The sequence below is a fragment of the Pseudoliparis swirei genome, chromosome 20 (genome assembly GCF_029220125.1).
Source record: "Pseudoliparis swirei isolate HS2019 ecotype Mariana Trench chromosome 20, NWPU_hadal_v1, whole genome shotgun sequence".
Taxonomy (NCBI): Eukaryota; Metazoa; Chordata; class Actinopteri; order Perciformes; family Liparidae; genus Pseudoliparis; species Pseudoliparis swirei.
This window is the reverse complement of record NC_079407.1, coordinates 15,779,762-15,800,872: the sequence shown is the minus strand read 5'-3', so window position 1 is coordinate 15,800,872 and position 21,111 is coordinate 15,779,762. Positions and strand designations below refer to the sequence as shown.

At 41.5% G+C, this 21,111-nt stretch overlaps 2 protein-coding genes and 1 long non-coding RNA gene across 6 annotated transcripts; 2 read left to right on the top strand and 1 right to left on the bottom strand.

The window, feature by feature from the left end:
- Window positions 1–4,457: 4,457 nt before the first annotated feature.
- On the top strand, window positions 4,458–5,929 carry LOC130210789 (protocadherin Fat 4-like). The gene is made up of 3 exons (XM_056441273.1): window positions 4,458–5,030; window positions 5,188–5,377; window positions 5,646–5,929. The coding sequence occupies exons 1-3, from the start codon at window positions 4,977–4,979 to the stop codon at window positions 5,927–5,929; spliced, it is 528 nt and encodes a 175-aa protein (XP_056297248.1). The 5' UTR covers window positions 4,458–4,976.
- Window position 5,930: 1 nt separating this feature from the next.
- Window positions 5,931–10,655, top strand: LOC130210692 (uncharacterized). 4 transcript variants are annotated; one of them, XR_008834844.1, is made up of 9 exons: window positions 5,931–5,986; window positions 6,776–7,687; window positions 7,780–7,952; window positions 8,081–8,660; window positions 8,759–9,222; window positions 9,437–9,534; window positions 9,631–9,698; window positions 9,783–9,850; window positions 9,985–10,655. It is a non-coding gene; the product is annotated as an uncharacterized LOC130210692 (long non-coding RNA). The 4 variants fall into 4 exon arrangements; XR_008834843.1 differs by having other exon boundaries at window positions 5,970–7,687; window positions 8,081–8,261; XR_008834842.1 differs by having other exon boundaries at window positions 5,970–7,687.
- A 1,443-nt stretch (window positions 10,656–12,098) lies between these two features.
- spartb (spartin b) lies at window positions 12,099–19,095 on the bottom strand. The gene is made up of 8 exons (XM_056441272.1): window positions 18,821–19,095; window positions 18,276–18,768; window positions 16,415–16,612; window positions 14,995–15,136; window positions 14,699–14,893; window positions 14,448–14,606; window positions 14,273–14,363; window positions 12,099–13,290 (listed from the first exon to the last, which is right to left on the bottom strand). The coding sequence occupies exons 1-8, from the start codon at window positions 19,093–19,095 to the stop codon at window positions 13,086–13,088; spliced, it is 1,758 nt and encodes a 585-aa protein (XP_056297247.1). The 3' UTR covers window positions 12,099–13,085.
- Window positions 19,096–21,111: the final 2,016 nt, after the last annotated feature.

Here is a 21,111-nt window from a genome sequence, read left to right as displayed (position 1 = left end):
CACAAATATAGTACGAGAAAATAAAAATCTGCTGCAAAAGTCAAGGACCTGCTCTAAGTGCTCTAAATGCTTCATAAATATGCCAACATTCACACTATGTGGTAGAAAGCATATGTTCACTGTATGTTATCATACACTAATGTGTATCATATCATGTGCTATAGGCTTCCTCAGCTCTATTTAGTTTGTTCCTCAAATAACCTTGAAAAGTGAGGCGTTGATATTTGTACTGTGGTTTAGGGAACCTAAGTCCAGAAGGTGGCGCCACAGTTAATAAGGGAACTGCAAAGAATAGGCAGTTAAAAACCATAGTTAGGCAGGTTGATGTGTCATGCCCATAATGCTCAGCCCGCATGGACGCTGAGGCAGTGGTCAGGCATTAGTCAGACATAAATATAACTCGGCACATTGGATACAAAGAATTTGTCTTTTGTTCCAAACTCAACAACATAAATTAGACAAAAGGTTGCCTTCCTAATATACTCACATTTCTTAAAATCAAGTATCCAGGAAAACTGTACATTTTACTCAAGAGTAATTTGATATATAATGAGCAAAAAAAAGAACGTGAAATCGATTTCATGTTCTGTTACACCGAAATCACATAGCAGACTAAGTTCTTCTCTTCAAGAAGACCAATAACCCTGACGGTTGCTATCGCTATAGTGTTGGGGCTTGAACTGTTGCTACATCCAGCTTCACACCAGTTATGTGTGTGTCAAACATACAGCACCCCCATATTATATTGTAAAAAGGGTATAATTACATCCGAGAACACAAATAGTCATATGCAAAATTAGTGGAGTTATTTTGTGTCAAAAGAAAGATGAATCCTAACTGTTGGTTGAGTTATACTGACCACATTCAGAAGATGAAATGAAGTGTAGTGCGCCTATTCGAGTCTCACCTCAGTGTCCGGAGAAAAGTTCTCTCTGTGTGCACGACCCCAGTGAGACCAGGCAGGGACCTTTTGTGTTCCCATGCTGTGATAGAGTTCCCTCTATGGGTAACTGGAGACCGTTTCACGGTCCCGGTGGCCCGACAGTCACTTGAAAGGGGGTTCAAATGTCCATTCATCAGGAGTTTCTCAGCAGAGCCGACCTTTGCCTGACAAAGAACTGTCCTCAGTGGTCCTGCATGAAGAGCACATTCGGCTTACAGCCAGGGGCGGCCCTAGCACATTTTGCACGAAAACGGAATTTCAACTTTCAAACGCTATTTTGCCCTGCAAGACTGAATTTCTTTCAAATAAACAGAACAACGATCGCAACAATGAACAAACATTAAATAAAGAACAAAATCCCTGAGAAAATGTCACATCTGTGCTGAACTACGCTCCGGCTACGCCCCCCTGATCAACGGTGCACATTCACTCCCTCGTCGTGCCCAAAATAATGTGACCGCCTTTTTTCATCACTTTTTTTTTTTTACATTGAATTTACATGACGTGGTCTACACTTCATGAAGGGACACATAATGCATGACTATGTTCACAGACTCAAAGCGCCACCTACTGGCAGATTTAGCTGGCGGATGTTACAGTTTTTCTCGATTGACTCCACACAAAAACTGGAACTTAGAACACAATAACCACAACCTGTAACTCATGTGCCAACTCCCTAAACCAATTCTGCTAAACTATAAGCACACTTATCTGCTTTAGACACAGATTTCAATTGTTAACCACACTTTCTTCAAAACACTAAACACCATCCTCTCTACTTTGCACACTTCATCAATGCCAAAACCTCCTTGTGTTTAGACAGAACAAACTGCTATTCAATTGGCAAAACTTCCATTTCCACGGCTGTTGTGCAATTTGGAATCAAGGCTTTAGCAATATAAGGGCCACAGGTGACCTCCTGATTTGAAGAAGAATGGATGAAAACATGGAAGGTAGAGGAGACCAGAGAGGCAGAGGAGTATTTTTTTGTCCTTTTTTATTTACACTTTTCTTTCTTTTTTAGTTGACTGTAGTGGTCTATTTTCTATTGTTTGTTCTGTGAAAAAAATTAGAAAAAAGAAAGAAACATTTTAGTTGTATATTTGTGTGCTGTTTTATATTTTGAGTTAAAACATTAAACATTCACAATATTTTTCAACAGGAGAAAGCGTACAGTAACACTGGACATGAAAAGGCATAATGCTCCTGATAAGGCCTTCATACTGGTGTTTTCCCATATAGTGTTTTCCATTGAGCACATCAGTGTTAAATCGATGCTAATAATGTCGACTCAAATAATGGGCTGTGTTTGTCATTTGAAAACAAAATACCCTTTTGAGGTGACATAACACTGTTTTGAAAGCAAAGTTGCATTTTGCAGGAGATATAAAGGGTTTTGCATTTTGTGTGAGTGGTTTTGGGATTTGTGTTTAGAGTTTTGAGAAAACGAGGCATGCTTTCAAAAAATGTGTTTCAGCAATCGAGAAAAACTGTAATCGCGCGCTCGCGGACAAGACATTCTCCGGGACGTCACTGAGTCACCATGGAAACAGTCTGCGCTTTGATGCGGTGACGTCGCTCGTAGTCGTGACGTCACGGAGCAGCTCCGGCCGGCGTCTCCGCTCCGGCCAGAGTCTCCGCTCCGGCCGGCGTCGGCGTCTCCGCTCCTCTCCGGCGTCTCTGCTCCGGCCGGCGTCTCCGGCCGGCGCAGATGAGCGAGGACCCGTTCGATGCTGCTTGCAGCTTTAATGTTTTTTTGTGTTTTCTGGCTGGCATTGCTGTCAAAATATTGGTTGGAGATATAGATGGGGGTGCAAAAAGAACTGCCCAGCAAAAAGGCACATTTTTTTGGGCCCCCCTCTGAATGGCGCCCTAGGCGGCCGTATAGAGCGTATTCAGTCACGTGACCACAACACACTCTGGCGGCCATGTTGGGGTCCCACCACGGCATTGGTTTGCTTGTTTGTATGCCGCTCTTCCCTTAGAAATGACCATTATATCCTGAAGGAGACACGATTTCAGTTCAAAGCGGTGTGCCTTGTGATTATACTGTGCCTCATTGTTGGATGTGGGACTAATGATTCAGAATATGGGTTTATCAGCTCAACAAGACAGGCTATTACTTCAACTTGTCATGCATCTACTTCGGCTTCACTCGGCGTATGAGCGTTAGGACTGTTCTCATGTGTTTCTGTTGATACATCGGGTTGTGGGCACGTTTCCATTGACACACTCGTCAATAATCTCTTTTTGCTTTTTCGCCGAGCGAAAATCAATGTCTTTCACTTGCGCAAAAGGAACTGTGGATGGAAACTTGGGAGGAAGCCATGAACATGGCAACTCCGTCGGGCGATGTCTGCCTTTACTCTGTGATTCATTTCAAGGTAAAATAAAACACTGGCTCCATGGGAACAGCATCAGCACGGCCACCAAACAGTCACTGCTGGTCCTGAAGGAGCTGGAAGCGGCTTCATCAGACACTCGTCCTGGAGGCGGAGCTGTGCGACTACGGATCATATATGAACCCAGACACGGGGCGCTTGATGTTCCGACATTTGTGGTATTTCCACAACAAGTATAACGCAGAAATAGTTGTTAATGTCCCATGGTCGATAGCGGAAATGAAAACTGTTTTACAGGAATGTGACCGGGCTATGTGCTGGTAACTAGCGAATTAACCACAAAGTGTTGAGCGAGTAAAATCAGGTAAGAAAGCGTTGTGAATATTCAATTCCAACCGCTGAAATCTTTCTTTGGTCATGCAGAAGGACATGAGGTTGCTGGGCTCTCGCATAATCAAACAGCGGACACGATAGCCAGGTCAACTTCTTCTGACATTTAATAAGTGGGACCCCAAGATGGCGCGATTGAGATTCTGACGTCACGTGATTACGCTCTATACCGCCTGTAGGAAAAACCGCCCCTGCTTACAGCAGCTGTTTTTTTAACCCTTGTGTTGCCTTCGGGTCAATTTGACCCGATTCAATGTTTAACCCTCCTGTTACCTTTATATTTACTAACATATTTTACCCTTGAGGTCAATATGACCCCAGCTATTAAAATCTCCAGAAAATTATTAGAATTAATATTGTTTTCCAAGTTTAAGTGTGAGGTACTTTATGTTTGTTTGTTGACTCCCGAAAGAACACCGACATTAAACATTGAATCGGGTCAAATTGACCCGAAGGCGACAGGAGGGTTAAATGTTGAATCGGGTCAAAATGACCCGAAGGCAACACAAGGGTTAAGGGGCAAAGCAGTGCTGATGGAGGGTCAGTTATGTAAAACTACTTTGGCAATGCTAGTCATCCACTCAAATGAATTGCTCCTCTAAAGTGTATTCTGTTTTAACATTCTGTGCCACTGTGTGTCTTTTAAAATCTCTGAATCAGAGCAGCAGCAGTTTTCTTTTCTTGTCTCTCCTTTCACCAACGGAATGAACGCCTTGCAGTCTCTGAATGAATTCCCCGTCTGACATGCAGCACCAAAGGCTCCCCGAGGCCACTTGCTGCAAGCAACTGTTCAAACAGTTTGTTTCAGGGATACGCCGAGGAACCTTTGTCCATGGAGAGAATACAGACTGATTCAGCAAAACAAAGTATTATATATCTTACTCTTTTCTTTTTCACTTGCCAGAATTCATTTGACAAAGAAATCAAAGACGCATGGACTAATTAATCCAGAGAATAAGAGACATGTTTCTTTTAATTATACACAGTATGTAACAACAACAACAACAACACACTTTCAATGTGCTGCATTTTGGAGCCCCAACAGAGTTTTTTCTCTGCTGCTGGATTTGCATAGAATGATGTCAAAGGGGCGTGTCAGTCAGGATTACGAGCTGAGAAGATTGAGTTATCACTATGGAGACAGCTTTTAAAGCTTTCTTTTTGCTGGTCCTGTGTGGAGGTAATGCCTTGAAGTTTCTAAAAGCTCACTTTGTAATGCCACGTCTTTTTTGTTTTGCTTGGGATATTATTATTTTTGCATGATTTCGTAAGTATGAGGCACTTATGAAGTGAACTTTAAAATGGACTCTACTGGACACTGGAAAAAACATACACTTTTATTGTTTAATTTTCTGGTAAGTATAGTCTCTTAGCTCATACATTGCAATTTATGTTAATCAAGTTTATATATTTATGGTGGCTATAAATGTGAAGAATCTATCTAAAGGCTTCAAAAGTGGCCAATTCTAAAAAAAAAAACGAGTAATTTTTTCGTCGTCCATGGTTCCTCAGGTGTTTAATACTACTTCCTCACATGAGCCTTCATCTGGAGATCCAGTGAATGTGAGCGGCGAGAGGCAGCAAACGCTTGCCTCCTGGTATTGCACATCTGACGGCTTTCACTCCCATAGCAGATGGCAAACACAGATGGCTCTCTCCAAAACTGTTTATTCATTTGAAGTGAAAGAAGACACAGTACCAGGTTAGTCATCTGCGTCATGTAAATGAAGTTAAAATATATTATGTTAATTTATTACATTGATATTATTTAACCTGTGATTTTATGCAAAAATCCCCATTTCTTTTTGTCAAAAAGATTTTTTTCTTTTTTTCTTTACTCTTCTCATTTCTAATATCAATTAGAAATGATACTTCAGATATTTTAGTTTTTGACACTGATATTGCCAACAACTTCTAATGTTCCTGTCACTGTTACCAGACCAGATTGTGCATTTCCTGTGTGTTGACAGGGACAGTCGTGGGAAAGTTGGAAACCGTGTTGGAGAGTCTCACGCCTATCACATACTCAGTGCAGGAGGATGACGGAGAGAATCTGTTCCTCCTCAGCCCCTTCTCAGGGGAGTTCCTATTATCCCGCAGCCTGGATTTCGAAGCGCAGAGATTCTACATTCTCACTGTGGTGGTGCAGCAGGGCGACTCACAGGGATCCGGTGTCAGGGTGTACTTCAACGTGATAGACGTGAACGACAACCCCCTGTTTTCAGTCACGATACCTTTCCTGCGTCACTTCTAGAAGACGCTCAGGTGGGCACTTGCTTCCTGTCCTTGGAAGTGTCAGATAACGATGATAGTAAGTGCAAAAATACAATAGAAATATGACGTTCATCCAACATACAGCATATATTTGTTTGGCAATTGTAGCATTTAAAGGAACAGTATAATCCACAGTCAGAGAGAAACCCAACAGGAATAAGAGTGAATAGAAAACATATTTAAATATTATAAATACACATTTGTTTATGATGAGTGTGAAATATCCCAATTATTATTCACAGCTGTCTTAGCTAGACGTGCCACATCTGGCAAGTCAAATACAGACATCACACATCTACTTTATATTTGTGTTATTTGATGGTGTCCTGTTAAAAAGCTCATGTTTAGTTGGCAGCTAAAGTCATTTTATTTGTACATTTTCCATTGAATTCCTGTTCTTTATTTATTGTTATTATACTTGATTACTACAAGGTTATGAGTTTGAAGAACGCCCAGTTAATCCTGGTTGATCTTTGCCCTTCTCTGTCCAAGGTACTTCTCTCTGGCTGCAGATACAATTTGCCAAGATGCAGGACTGATAGACTCTGGAATGAATTTGTCCCTGCTGTCATTGGCCTTTTAAATAACTCAATGAAATCATCATTTTGTATTTATTGTTAATTCTTTGTCTGATGGTTATGTGATTGGTTTCTGTTGTCAGGTATTATAAAGATATTTTTGAAATATGCACTTAGCGGCAAACAGGTCATGAGGAAAGTGCAACGTTTTGATCCTTGTGTTATACATAGTACACCAAACCATTATGAGATGGGCAATCCATCGTTTGTGATAACATCATGTGTTATTATCATTTCTTTTCTGCCAGGTGACAATGGATACTTGAAACTAAGAGTGGTTGGTGGAGATGAGGAGGAAGTGTTCTTCATAAACACAGCTGGCGCTTTGTGTCTGAACACAGAGTTAGACAGAGAGAGACAACCCCGCTACGATCTGACTGACGGCCAATGACCGTGCCCCGACTGTGTCGTTAGCGTTCACCAGCACAGCACATGTCATTGTTGTGGTTGATGATGTCAATGACAACGCTCCATTGTTTGTGTCAGCAAAAATAGTCAACATACCAGAGGACACTGCACTTCATTCTGTCATAATGACTGCGCATGCTGAGGACGAAGACATTGGATCCAACGGGGAAGTTTTATATTATTTGAACAACACTTCTGGTGGCAAGTTTAGCATCGATAACAGGAGTGGAAAAATATACCTGGAGGAGGCATTAGACAGAGAACAGGTCGACAGCCTGACTATTACTGTAACAGCCATTGATGAAGGCTCACCTAGAATGGCAACCAGTATGAATCTCACGGTGCACGTTGAGGACGCAAATGACCATGACCCAGAGTTCTCTCAAAGCACCGACAGCGTGACAATCAGAGAGGACATCCCCAGAGGAACGAGCCTGTTCCAGGTGCAGGCTCTTGATCGAGACATCGGGACAAATGGACACGTTGGGTACATACTGACCCAGGAGAGTCCGTTTGTGGCGGACGCGGTTCGAGGTGTCATCACAGTCATGGACAAACTGGATAAGGAGAGGGATTCAAACTACACCTAAATCATAACAGCTGTAGATAAGGGGAACGCAATCAGGTCTGCCACGGCTGCTGTCAGTGTCACAGTGCTGGATGTCAACGACTTTGCACCCCTCTTTACTCCACAAACACTGACCATGCATGTCACAGAGAATGATGAAGACCCCGCTGAGCTCACACGTCAGGTGCTCCTGGTTCTTGTTAATGGAAGACTTCATTGAATGTTGATTACAAAATGTTAATTTCTCGATTGTTTATGTCTTTTTTTTAAATCCAGTTATCAGCTTCGGATGAAGATGTAGGCGTCAACAGCCAACTGACCTATTTTATACAGAAAGGAAATGGTGACAGTTTGTTCTCCATCACTCCCAGTGGCACGTTCCACATTTTACACAGCCTGGACAGAGAGGGAATCATCTTATTTCGTCAATATCGTTGCTGTTGACTCAGGTGATTCAGGCCAATGTTAAATATGATCACTTTATAAAGTGCTGTTACGTAATAAAAAATGTTTTAATGTCAAACTTTTTCATAACAAACTTGGTCTGATATACCATTATTTTCTTTGTCATGTGAAGGATTGCCACCTCTAACAGGAACTCTAAGCATACTCGTCATAGTGGATGATGTCAATGATAACCGTCCAGAGTTTACTCAGGAAGTCTTCAACACCATAGTGTCTGAGGACAGCCCCCCAGGCACTGTGTTTGCCATGATAACGGCATGTGACCTTGATGAGGGAATCAGTGGGGAAATAAGGTAACATATATAAAGTCCCTCACAAATTTGAGTGCAATGTTGAGAAGTACCGTCTCTAATAAAAACTTTAAATATCACTAACGCTAGGCATTTGCTGAGGCCTTTTGCATTGTGTTTCTGGTGGTGGAGCATTGAGATCAAAGTCTCCTGGATTGTACAGTATATGTGTTGTAATGATTTATACTTAATCCTAATTCACTGATGGACTGTTACATCTTTTAACTCTCCTATAGGTTTTTTATAGAGAACTTTAATGTGCCCTTTGACATTGAAGGTGGACAGGCATGAAGAACTGGTTTCAGTTCAAAACATCATTTTCAGTTTTTGACTTGGACGTTATATAGTTTAGTTGTCTTGTTTTTTTCTGAACGAAAAGATACAAATGGATGAACACTTCAGGTTGATTTTATTTTATATTGTAAAATATATTGAGGCTCAATTTGTACTCAATAAATTGAGAGATGTTTTCAGCTGTGATTTTATTCCCCATGTTTTAGGGACTGCTGTGCTGCCTTCAGGGTCCTGCAGGCTGGAGCTCAGGAGCAGCTCTTGTGGGACTACTGGAGGACCTCAGAGGCATTGTCTGGGAACCTGGAGAACACCAGCGCCTCAAGGACCAAGTTCAACAACGATATAACCATCGAGTTGGATTTGTTCCACTGCATGCGGCGCTTCAGTCTCGGAGCATCACTCTCTCTATAGGGATAGTGTCTCATGATGTACAAGTTGTAATGTCCTCGAGGTGGATTTGTGATATTATAAAAATGTAAATGACAAGAGAAGAACACTGATCATGTTTCCTCTTCCTTTGCTTAATATGTAAATCATCTGTTTTTTTGTTTGCTGTAAGGACAATGGAGGATCTTAAAGGTGAAAACACTGGAGAGAAGTGCTACCCCTCTTCAAAAAAGGAAAGTGACCTCCAGGCTTCTCTTCATTCTAGCAAGGAACAGAATCGGAGGTGAACTTAGTCGATTACAGATTGATAAAAGCAGCTGAAAGTGGTCATGCTAAAACTCTTGTGTTTTCTGCAGTCACAGGCATTTTGTACATTGTTATGTTCTTTTCATGTTATTCTGCTAATGTGTGGATATTACTTGTAGTAGTGAAACTCTATCAACAATGACTTTTGGGTCATGTTTACAGTTTTCACAAATCCTCATAATATTCCCCAGGCTAAAAATCGGAACATTGTGTCGACACTTGTGAGACCGTCTGCCCGTTGTCAATGTCCAGTTAGACACACAGCAACCACATTAGAGCTCCCTGCGAGGTATACACACTACCTGAAGGAGACCCTTCCTGCATCCCTTTGGCAGCATGGGAAGTCTGTGATCATTTTTAACACTTAATGTCTTGTTTTCCACAGGTTAAGAAAGCAGGTGAGGAGACAGCGAGTAGTTTGAGGAAAATCGTACAAAGTCCACAAAAGACACGGTACATACTCGCCTAGCCTTAGAGTTATTACAACTGAGGAAGTTACGTAGAGAAAGTGCTAAATGGGATATATTTTCCCCACAGAGGAACAGTGAGGCTAAAGAAGAATATTTCACACAAAGCAAAGCCAGCTGCTAAGAAGTCAACTGAGGGTATGAATATGTATTTACTGTATTGTATTTTTGTTTCTTTTGATGCAGTTGTATTGACGAAGCCTCTCAGCCATTTTCAAATTAATGTATAGCATTGTTTGATTGTTTTTTTTTAACTTAGTGTTTCATTTCAGATCCTGTCTCAAGAAGATTCCCTTAGTAGAAGAGTTGTCAAAAAGTAAATTGGACATCCAGCACACTAACCAATCTTCTGACAATGGATCGAATGATTCCTCCTGACAGTCTGACCACAGTCCATGCCCCGCCAATACTGTTGGACAAATCATCTGTTGGACAAATGCTGACAATGTGCAACGATACATTTTTCTCTGCCTCGTTTCAGTCTGTGGAAAATAACTGGATACAGCTGACCTCTGCATTTATAAACCCAGCTTCATGATCAGAGAACCTTTTTTACCACAGGTGGGGTACCTATATTCAAGCCATGTATTATGGGATGTCAATCCTGGCCTGGTGTATCCCGTTGCTCTAATTTGATTGTTAATTGGATGATGCTCTATAATAGCAACATAAACAATATTAAGAAAGTTTATGTTTTTGTCTTTCTTTCTCTCATATTGACAGCTTACATATATAAAAATGAACAATTTCCGTTCTTACATTACATCTTTCACTGTGCAATTCAGTTAACTTACCATATTCAATGAATATGTAACGTTGCCGTTGGCTAGTTATAGTTGAGTTCATAGCCAAGTAGACTTAGCCTAACATTAGTATCCCATGGTATCAGTTAGGAGTGTGTTGAACAGGGTTTTGTTGGAGGAACTTGATAGTTTTGACAGAAAAAGCATCATGTGTATTTACAGAGAGATATTAGTGAAAGTGTATATTTTATGTTGGTCTATAATGCATTTACCTGCAAACTCATGAGCGGTGAAAAAGGTGACATGGGGGTGGGGGGGGGCAGGTGATTTTGTTGTTGTTGTCTCCACACCACATCCACATTGTTTGATGACACCTCAAAGCTTTTATGACTACAGTCTTTTGATTGTTCTGACCGCAAATCTAAATAATAATAACAAACATTTAAAGAAAAAAGGTTCTCTGAATAATTCAGTGATCGGGCCCTAATAATAGTAATAACAACTTTACATTATCATTATATATAATATGGTTAAAGTCATTCATGAACCAACTTCCTTTTTTTAAACTTGTGTACTGTGCTCTGCTGAGCTTTGAGCCTGTTCCATGATTCTGTTCCATAATTCGGTTCCATGAACCTGTTCATGAGTCTGTTCCCGTTCCATGAGCCTGTTCCTTCGACGTGTCCCATCAAAGATGTTTAATTGCGAAGATCACCACATCGCATGTTCTCCGTGTCTCACTCCAATCTCATAAACGCCGGCCGTCCAATCGCCCCCCCCCCCCCTATCCAAAACAAAAACTCTTCGGATCTACACTATTCACGTGGATGACCTATTTCGATTTCAAAACGGCGAATTTCGCTGAAAGGTGACAAGTTTGCAGGTATGATAATGGCACAAAAAGATTTAAAGAAATTTGATGTGTTTGTCTTTCATTATCTCATATTGTGCAAGAGCTGCATGGCTGTAATTTGCTCGAGGGGTCAACATATAACAGTTTGGCATGCTATTAATTTATTTATATACTGTAAGGCATAATTAAAGCAAACAAAGTTAGCTTGTATTGACAAAGTCCATGAGGTCTGTGTGCAACATATTATATGGGCCCCAATAAATTAATTTTCGATTTTCATATTAGTGTGTTGTTACAGATGAAACCTCAGGTCCTCTTTAGTGCTTTTCATTTTTCAACACAACATTGTAAGAACTAAAAGCCCAGCATCTCTTCAATGTCTGAAGTAAATAAAGCAAATGTCACATGTTATTGTATTATACATTTGATTTGATTAAAAAAATAACCAATCCACATGAAATGAGTTGATCTTGCAGTTGAATACATTTGTTTTAAATAATTGTTTACTTGAGTTATGAATAATTAACACATATATAGAAAAATATAGATGTTAATCTTTGAAATTAGCATGTTTGACTAAAAGTGCGAGCAAGCCCAAACATTGTTTTTCATTGAATTCGTATCAAGGGAATTATAGCTGACTCAGCAGCACAAAAATACCATAAAGCCCCTAAAAAATAACTCCAACTCTGGCTGGACAAGCAATATAAAAAAAAATCTGTTTATTATACTGTAAAAAAATACTCTTATCACGTAAGACAAACAGCCACTAGATGGAGGTATTAAGATGACATGTTTAAGGTATTGTTTATTAGATTTAAACAAAACAACTGTTTAAAAATATACTGCTCAAATAAATAAATACAGAATTTCCTTTATTAATTTACATTTTATTTCTCAGAAAATTCTCAGTATTTTAGGTGGGAAATAAATCACAATACCCAACTCAAATACTAGAAAAGCCATTTAAAATAGATTAACTTTCAAAAGTCTCACAAATAAATTAGTCTCAACAGGTTTGCAAACAAAGTTAACATTGCACTTCAAAGTAAACGTTGTCTAGATTTGTATATTAAACACTATAAACATCATCATATATCAGAATATAGCACTGAGCATCTCATTCATAGGAGATGGAAAGAAACTAGCTCCGTAATGAAGGTCTAACAGAAATCCATCATGGACTATTAAGTCATTTTTGTATATTATGTGATGTTTGCAGGCACAGTAGGCAGCAGTGATTATACCTCAACTTAAACACCAGTAAAACAGACACTTTATGATATTATATCCCAAAATAGACGGATAATAATTAGTAGTAGTATTTATATATTCATAATTCATTCAAAGTATATAAATTGCACTTATCCTTCCAGGAATAAACTCAAACACACAGATACTTCACAAAGATTAGAACCGTTTCCAGTGTCTAGTTAGCAACAATTCCTGGCTTAGTACAAAGAGCAGAATGAAACTGGTATCTCACAGGTTCAGTGATAACAACCGAATCTGTCAATATAACTGTATGGCCATGTTTTAATGAGTTTAGAAATCTGCCGCTTCTATTAATTTAGGTCATCCATTTTATTTAGCAAGGATTAAAGTGCTCAAGAGCTGTATCAAACTATAGGATATGCATAGAACAGTATTTGTTTTGTAAATATAGAACATGTTTTTATAAATAATGAATATTTAGTTAACAAAATGTATTTTATAGAAGAATACAAATGATACTTTAAAAGGGTGTGGCTGAGGGAATGAGGCCAGGCACTGCCAGCTATTTGCCCGATTTCTCGACTTGCTTCCCATTCTCTGGTTTTTCCTGGAGCTTGTAATCTTCCAAAAGTGACTTTGCCGTCTCCTTGCCAGTTCTTTTCACCACAGCTTTGATTCCCAGGTTGTCAACATTGAATGCAGTAAGGCCGATATTAATGGCAGAATTGACAGCATGGTCAGTGGCTTGTCCTGCTGCCGCCCCGTACCTTCATCAGAAGTCAGATTGGGCGAGAGATCAGAGCAAGAGTCGAGAAACAGAAGGATTTGGGAGAATTCATTAATTAACATGTGGGACAAGGATAGCAAAGATGGCATGCTGTATGTCAATGTTGGTGTGAGGATTACACCCATGCAAGTGGTCAACCTACGACATTTCTGACTGACAGAACCTGAATTTCGCTGAAAACAATAAGTGAGCACGACTACCAGCTGCCGCTCTGCACTGGGCTCATATGTTGGTTACAGATGATATCGCCTTCCCGACCGGCAGCAGAAAGGTAAACTATGTTAGCTCTTCGAGCACCGTTGACATTTGTTGCTCAGCATGTTGAGAGCAACCGGAGGCTATTGAAATGCTCTGAATTTTGTATTGAGCACCTTTCAAGGGATAAATTGAATGACAACAATGGTCAATAAATGGATATAAACTCATATCACATGATAATCACACAACCCTAAGGAAATCAATAATCTATATATTGTGTAGATATTTTGCTCATCAGCAGCATACCTACAATAACGGAGGATATTAAAATCAGGTGGGACAGAAAAGTTGTGAAATTTCCATGAGAAACAATTGAAGAAATGAGGGGAAAGCAGCAGCGTCATGGGAATGACTTGGGGAAGGGAAGTGGATTGGCACAGCATTTTGACTTGCAAGAGCAAAATCATTCAGAAAACAAAAGGCATATCATGCTTGTAGGGGTAGGAGTTGAATAGCCGAGTAAGATTAGGAAAAATTACACTTGTTTTCATTAGGTGACTCAATGATGTTTTGAAGACCCCTAAATCTGGAAAGTAAATTGAAAAGGGAAATAAGTGAGTGCACATTTGGTTCTGCATGTGTAAAGGAGGAGCCCATTTGCAGCATACACATCACAAACCTGTGGTATGACTAATGTGCATTGCTTTATGTTAAAGCAAGTGACAGTGGTCAGACAAGTCATCAAAAGGGACGGGACGACTTACTTGTGTTTTACGGTGGTGACCGTCTCCGATGCGACACTCGTAGTAATGTCCTTTGCTGCTACTTCCAAACCAGTCCACATGGTCGCAAATCCTGAGCAAATTGGGCACATGTTACGACACTACTCGTCTAGAATTGCCTATTGCAGAATATTAAATGTAGTATTAAGTACTCAACCTTGCACTCCACTGGCAGCCACCACCATAGCTCCATCTATGTTGGAACGCCCATCCTTATCTTTCTTCAAAGACTCCGGGATCAGCTTGCCTCCGTGTTTTTTCACATGTGGAGCCAACTCTCGACCCACGCAGCCAGCGACCATGCACACCCCGTCCACTGCAGTGGCGAAGCATGACTCAATTAGAGGGCCGCCGCCAAATGACAATGCAAGCAAAGCAAAACACGCCGCCTGGGGATGATTTCATCACCTAGAAACTGGCTGACTTTGACAGCTCCTCCTGTCGCTTGCTTGGCAACTTGGAGGCCTTTGGTGACTGCGGGACTGACGTGGGTGGGTTTGTCCTCCGGGGTGATGTGTTCTCGGAGTTTAGATGCCCCTTTGTGAATGGCCTTGCCCGTGTACTCCGCTCCTTTCACCAGGCCCCAGCTTAGCCACGACGCCCCTAATAGGACAGCACGAGCAGACGCATCGAGTCTTTCCTTGCAAATTGTGAACAAAGAAAAGTATCGAGTGGTTTCGGGGGAAGATGCAGTTTAACGTCACCTGTCAAGATCCCACTCGCCACCTTTTCACTCCACTCAGGCAGCGGCTTCTCCTCCTCGGTGGCCGTCAGTGCAGTCGCTTCAGGTGGAGCGATGGGCACCTTCTGACTGAGACTAATGGCGTCTGCAGTTTCAGCTGGAGCCTGATCATGAAGACACATTGTTGAGCTACTTTAAGATGAAGACGGATAATAAGCCACTGTATGATTAAGACACGCAATGCAAGCTGAAAATAACACCTGCTTGTCAAGTCAAATCTTTGGAAAATGTATCTGCTACATTTAACAATCTGCAAACATCTCCGTTCATGAGCTTCTCCCAAAGTAACCACCCATGCACACAGCAGATCCTCTCATTATTCCGGTTTTTGTTTGTTACAATGCTCTATTTGTTTGAGACAAAGACATTGTCGAAAGGTCTCTGCAGTCTGAAAACAGCATCCCTTTGTGCTAAAAACTCAAACTTCTACTTGATCCAAAAAGCCCAAATGTGCGTACTTGCTGATAGGGAATTACGTCCATCAGAGAAGTAGCCTGATTGCATGCATCAAAAATGACCTCGTTTGGCATCAATCGGAGGCAGCGTGTCCACCTTCATCGTGGCTGAACTGCCACTCGTCTTTCGGCTGAAACTCTGAGGCGGTTCTCACCGCTGCAGATAAGAGCATTATGACTGATTAATTCCCCTCGCCCGTCTGTCTCAAATCCCCACAATGCTGAGGCAGGGGTAACTTGGAGAAGTGTGCCAGCTCAGAAGTGAGTTGGAGCAAGAGTTTCATGCAAGGCCAAAACAAAGAACCCATTATATTCTGTTAGTCTGCAACCTCAAAGGAAGCCGTAACTGCAGCCTTTCCATGGGAGGAATAGTTTAACCACGGCATTGTTTGGAATGATGACAGAATGTTTTAGTGATGGTTTGAGGAGAGTGGAGGTTGTTTAGGGACTGTCAAACAGTAGCACTATTTTTGTGCACGTATTAAGTCAGTCTGCACTTTCATCTGCATCTCCACGCAGACTTTCGAAACCCCAAAAATATATTTATATGCAAGGACAAATCTAAAGAGATGCTTCTATAAGCAAAGATCAACAGCTGAAGGTCAGACATTCTGGTACCACGTTAACATTATTGAACAATTAGACTGATGAGTGGGATCTCTGCTTTCAAATAGGATGCACAAATTAAAATCCAGCCATCGTCACATGACTGTTACCACCGAGCGCAGTCTCATTTTCATGAAATAGCTCAAAGCCAAAAGGTATTGAGAAACAATTATTTCGTGACTTCAAATACTTATGTAAACATATGTTGATGTATATTTATATATATATATATATTTCCCCCAATTGCATTAGTTTCCCAAAGAATTTCAAAACTTGTGTCATGCTGGGTTTTCACAAAACTGAGTGCACAGCGACAATGACCTGAACTCGGAGATCTGTATTCTGGGAGAGCATGTCGTGGAACCGCTCTCTGTCTGCGGCGGGGAGCTCAGAGGACAACACCACCCCCACAAAATAGCCTGGAGTTGGCGCCATCAAGTCCGGAAACATGAACACGCCAGTGTTACACAGCAACACTGGCGAGTCCATGGCCATGAGAGGGTAGAGCCAGTCGCACACCTGCCAGGAAGAAACATACAAAGATATGAGAAATAAAGAGCACAACAGCTGGAAAATGTCATGACGGATGGCTAAATGTGCGATGATATGATGTAAATCACCCCAAAATGTTCCATTTATTTCTGAACTCTGAAAGAAAATACGATAATATGAGGATTGATTTTTCCATGAAGTCAAATGTATGAAGGGCAGAGAGCTCTGGGAAGAGATCGGGCTAAAACATACGTTTCCAAATATAGTCTAAAAATGACACGCCTTACATTTCTAATGGAGAATATAATGAGTGCAACCCAGTGTGCCGTTTGAGAGGAGACAAACCAGAGGACACCGTCCCCCTTTGACTTCTGCATGTCTAACAGGATTATAGGGCATAACAGTGTAAGCAGGGTTTAGATAATTACTTGCAGGCAATAGCACCTGGGAAACTCCCGAATGAAGAGAATAGACATCGCAGGAATAGACATCGCCACAAAAAAACACAAAATTGCTCAAAGCAAGAAGAGTTGGGTAAATAGGATTTTATAATAAGTATTTATGTCGTCTTTTAACCAAAGCCTGAGGTTTTTCCTTTGCATAGTGTCTTGCAATTCCTTATCTATGACCACAACATATCAATAACAAACCCTGGTTAGATTAAAGGCCTGTTGAGCTGCACTCTGCACACAAGCTGAGAACAAAAACACTTGCCGTCAACAAAAACTGAACTTCAATGTCAGCGTTATTGTCGTGTTGCTGTCTTTGATTGCATCCGATTGTAACTATTTTCTGGTATTTCACTGTGTATTTTAAGCACCAATCTGTGAAAAATATCAACTGTTGGTGCCATTCGTGTAACACTTGAGGAGCGCAAAGATATTTATTGTTAAGGAACATAGATTAAAATTAGTATTATTTTCATTGAAATAGAAACATCTTAGTTTTCTTGATGTGGGAGACGTTAATTTGGAGTCGGTCATCATGAGTACGGTACCATCTGGTTCCAATTTTGAGCCAGTCATGATCCTGATTTGTGGACAACGTCACAGCCTTGGGTTTAGGGCACGGAGTAAACAAGGCTCATGTGATCACGTCCATAGAGGGAGGGAGGGAGATCTTTCACAAGCCTGTCACCGCCTGCTGATGACAGACAATTATCTTACACAATCAGGGGAAAGGGCACATCACACAGACTGGCGAGTGGTGACACTGCAGTGTTGACATTTCACTCCCACTTCTTGCATCAGATGGGCATCCAGGTTGCATATCTATATCTCAGGGCTGCATATTTAGTCCATTCTGGCTTTATCACCTTCGCATTGAAAATGCCAGAAGGTTATGTTTTGATCGCCGTGTATTTATTTATTTATTTGTATGCGTGTTATTCACAAAACTCAAAAAGTATTGAACCGAATCGCATGAAATTTGGTGGGATGATTGTTTATTATCCGGGGACCATTTGATTAGATTTTGGGATCAATCGGGTCAAAGGTCAAGATCTTTTTTTTTACCATAGCACGATACATCTGTGTCCAATTGGCATGCAACTAATGCCAAAATGTTCATAATTCAATGCCCAATCTTGTGATATGCGAAGGTATGCGCTCTACCGAGTGCCCGTTCTAGTTACAGAGAATGTTTTGAATTGACTGAAAGACAGGAGGGGAAAATATTAATTTTTTCTTACCTGCAAAAATGCTGGTGGTCGGTTGGGCATCCCGTCTTCATGGTCGACAGTAAACTTCACCAGCCGCAGGTAGCCCGGGTACGATGGAGCGCTCACTTGCCCTTCAGGCGTGACAAAGAATATCTGTACCCCATGAGGGATGTACACCAGCTCCACTCCATCTTCACCCATACTCTGGAGAGATGGTCTCGAGTGAGATGTACGACTGTAGAATTCATCCCCAACCAATGACAGTTCCCCCGCATCCGTTCCATACGAGACCGAAAAGTGGCCATCCGCCGCCTGAGGGGAGTAAGATGGAGGCGGTTCGGCTGCCTCCACAGGTGGTCCACTCGCTGAGAGAGGTAGACCCTCACTGCTGGATGCAGCCATGCCTCCTACAGAAAGTAGGTTTGGCGGAGCTGGCCTCTCTGGCTTGTTTTGGGTGGGAAGCTTGGGATAGAGGACTTTTTCAGACGTTTGTGGCACCAGGGCCGGGCGGCACACGACTGATGTTCAGTGTAGGGGCCGATCCAAGGTCAGCGCCGGTCTCTATTATGGCCAGCCGAGTGGTGATGTTGTTCAGTGTCTCCTGCATCTTCTGCTGCATCTGTCGGGCCGATTCCCAGGAGCTGCCGACACACTCCTCTCCCCGAGAAGGCACGCTGATGGCCCTGAGAAGGTGCTGGCGCCCTTGTTTGTATAGCTCCAGGGCCAGTGCCTTGTCTCCAGCTTCATCGACAGTGAGTCCTTTATTGATGCATTCAAAGGCCCTCTCATAGCCATTTTTGATCACTTGAAGTCTGGCATTGTCGAATGCATGTTGTTTAGCCTTCTCCATTCCCTCTGAAATAACATTACAATTAGCTTGATATACAATGTCTGTATGCATCCAAACACTGGCTGACAATAATAATGTGTGTGTCAACACAACTAGAATTTAACACACTTCATAATATTTAAAGTCACTTAAAGCTAGATGCTCCTGAGGTGAGTTATATCCTACTGCTTATTCGTCCCCAGTATTAAGATCAGCTTATTCTCAACCAGTAGACGTGTCACGTCCCTCAGAAGAGAGGGACACGTGTAACTAAATGGACTGTTACTCGTCACGTTACCTGCTTTGCTCGAACTAGTGATGTGCGTCGCTTCGTCTGGCGGGGAAGAGGTCGCAGTCGTAGAACAGGCGAATGTTGATGACAAGTTACCAACTCAAACTAGCAACAGCTCACGTCTCTGTGTTTAACGTCACACGAGCTCAGCGATTACGTCATCGTACGAACAGCTACAAAGCGATAACACGGACGAGTCGTGTTCAAAGTAAACGTATTATTAGCTAGTGTGCGCTGAGGCTAGCCCCTCCGTCCGCTCATGGTACCCCGGCTTCCCCCAGTATCCGACGGTAAGCTCAGTCAGACAGCGAGCTGTCGTGTGGCTGACTTTACGCGTCACAACGGATCCTTCCGTCTATTGAGCAGCGTTTACTGAAGCAGATTCTTCCGAAATAAAGTTGTTCATGCCTTACCGATATAGAGGAGTGATGCTACACACTCCTGTCCACAGTATTGACCTTTTAACAGTATCGTGACAGGAGGTATCGATGCTTCGCCTCAACTCGACAAAATAACTGTTGCTTCGAGCGTGAGCTTCACTTTCTGTTTTATTTTGAAAGTATTTACCGGAAGCTCTATCATCATGGCTGCATCGACGCAAAGTGATTAACATTTGTCTCGAGGCTTAACGGATGTTACAAGGTTTAAATGATAATCGCTGTGTTTTACTGCCACCAGGTGGCCACAAGGAGAAACTGCAAGTGCTTCAAAGTAGTCAAGTCAACGTCAATTGAGAAAGTGGAGCAGAATAACACTTTCTGACTTTGTCTTTCAAAATAAAGTGACCAAAAGAAATATACTGACCAAACGGAAAACATCACTTGCAAACTGCATTGACGCTGGTTTGACTAATATGTTGCAGTTCGTCATCGTAGCCACAGAACCAGAAGCAAACAGAGGACTGGGTCCCAAACAGCTACTAAACTCTCATTGTTCAGTTTCAAACATGCTGAATTAAATACGATCTCCCACTAACAATGTCTCATGTCACTCTTTGTTGTTATGGTTTATATGGAGATTATAATCTGATCATAAGAACATGCAGACAATAGTTCATGAAACACCTGATTTACACAATCTGCGTTGGTCGGTGATGATCGTTTGTTGAACAGCAGAATGGTAAATCACTTTAAATGTTGCCGCCGCAAGAAATAGTGGACAGAATGATCTCCTTTCCTTTCACAAAGGAATGTTTCCTGTGCTAAATGATCTACATTAGGAAGCATTGCAGCTCCTTTCCTTTGCATTTAGAGAATTAAATCAGCCCTTCTCATGGCGGTTACTTCGATACTTCCGGGTTATTTCACTCAGTTAGGAACCAATGACTACTCGACCACAGCCATTTACTGCACAGCCTCAAATCAAAGAATACATAACAGAGAATATTGTACTTTCCTTGATGCCTTTCTTAAGAGTCGACCCCCCTCGGGAGTTTTTTGTGAGTTAGCTGTTTGTGGATTTTCCTCCACCAAATTAGTAGATTAATAGAAAACAGAGAATATAAATGGATGACGGTTATAATATCATATTTTTTTATTTAAATATAACATTGGGATATGTGATTGTATAATTGTGGATGTAGGGGATGGAATAAGCATATACACGTTTGATTACGGGCCATATTAATCAAGTATAATATAAATAATTACTAATCTGCATACTATTTGCCTCTTTGACTAATGTATTGCAGTTGGACGCTGTGACCACTAGAGGGCAGGAAGCACAACAGACAGGAATGATGCTTC

Excerpts from the sequence above, each read along its gene's own strand:
- LOC130210789 (XM_056441273.1), top strand. The coding sequence starts at position 4,977 with ATGGACTCTACTGGACACTGGAAAAAACATACACTTTTATTGTTTAAT. Across the intron at positions 5,031-5,187 it reads TTTTATTGTTTAATTTTCTG|GTGTTTAATACTACTTCCTC; the intron begins GTAAGTATAGTC and ends ATGGTTCCTCAG. Across the intron at positions 5,378-5,645 it reads GAAAGAAGACACAGTACCAG|GGACAGTCGTGGGAAAGTTG; the intron begins GTTAGTCATCTG and ends GTGTGTTGACAG.
- spartb (XM_056441272.1), bottom strand. The coding sequence starts at position 19,095 with ATGGAGAAGGCTAAACAACATGCATTCGACAATGCCAGACTTCAAGTG. Across the intron at positions 15,137-16,414 it reads ATACAGATCTCCGAGTTCAG|GCTCCAGCTGAAACTGCAGA; the intron begins GTCATTGTCGCT and ends CTTCATGATCAG. Across the intron at positions 14,364-14,447 it reads GGCTGCCAGTGGAGTGCAAG|GATTTGCGACCATGTGGACT; the intron begins GTTGAGTACTTA and ends CAATTTGCTCAG.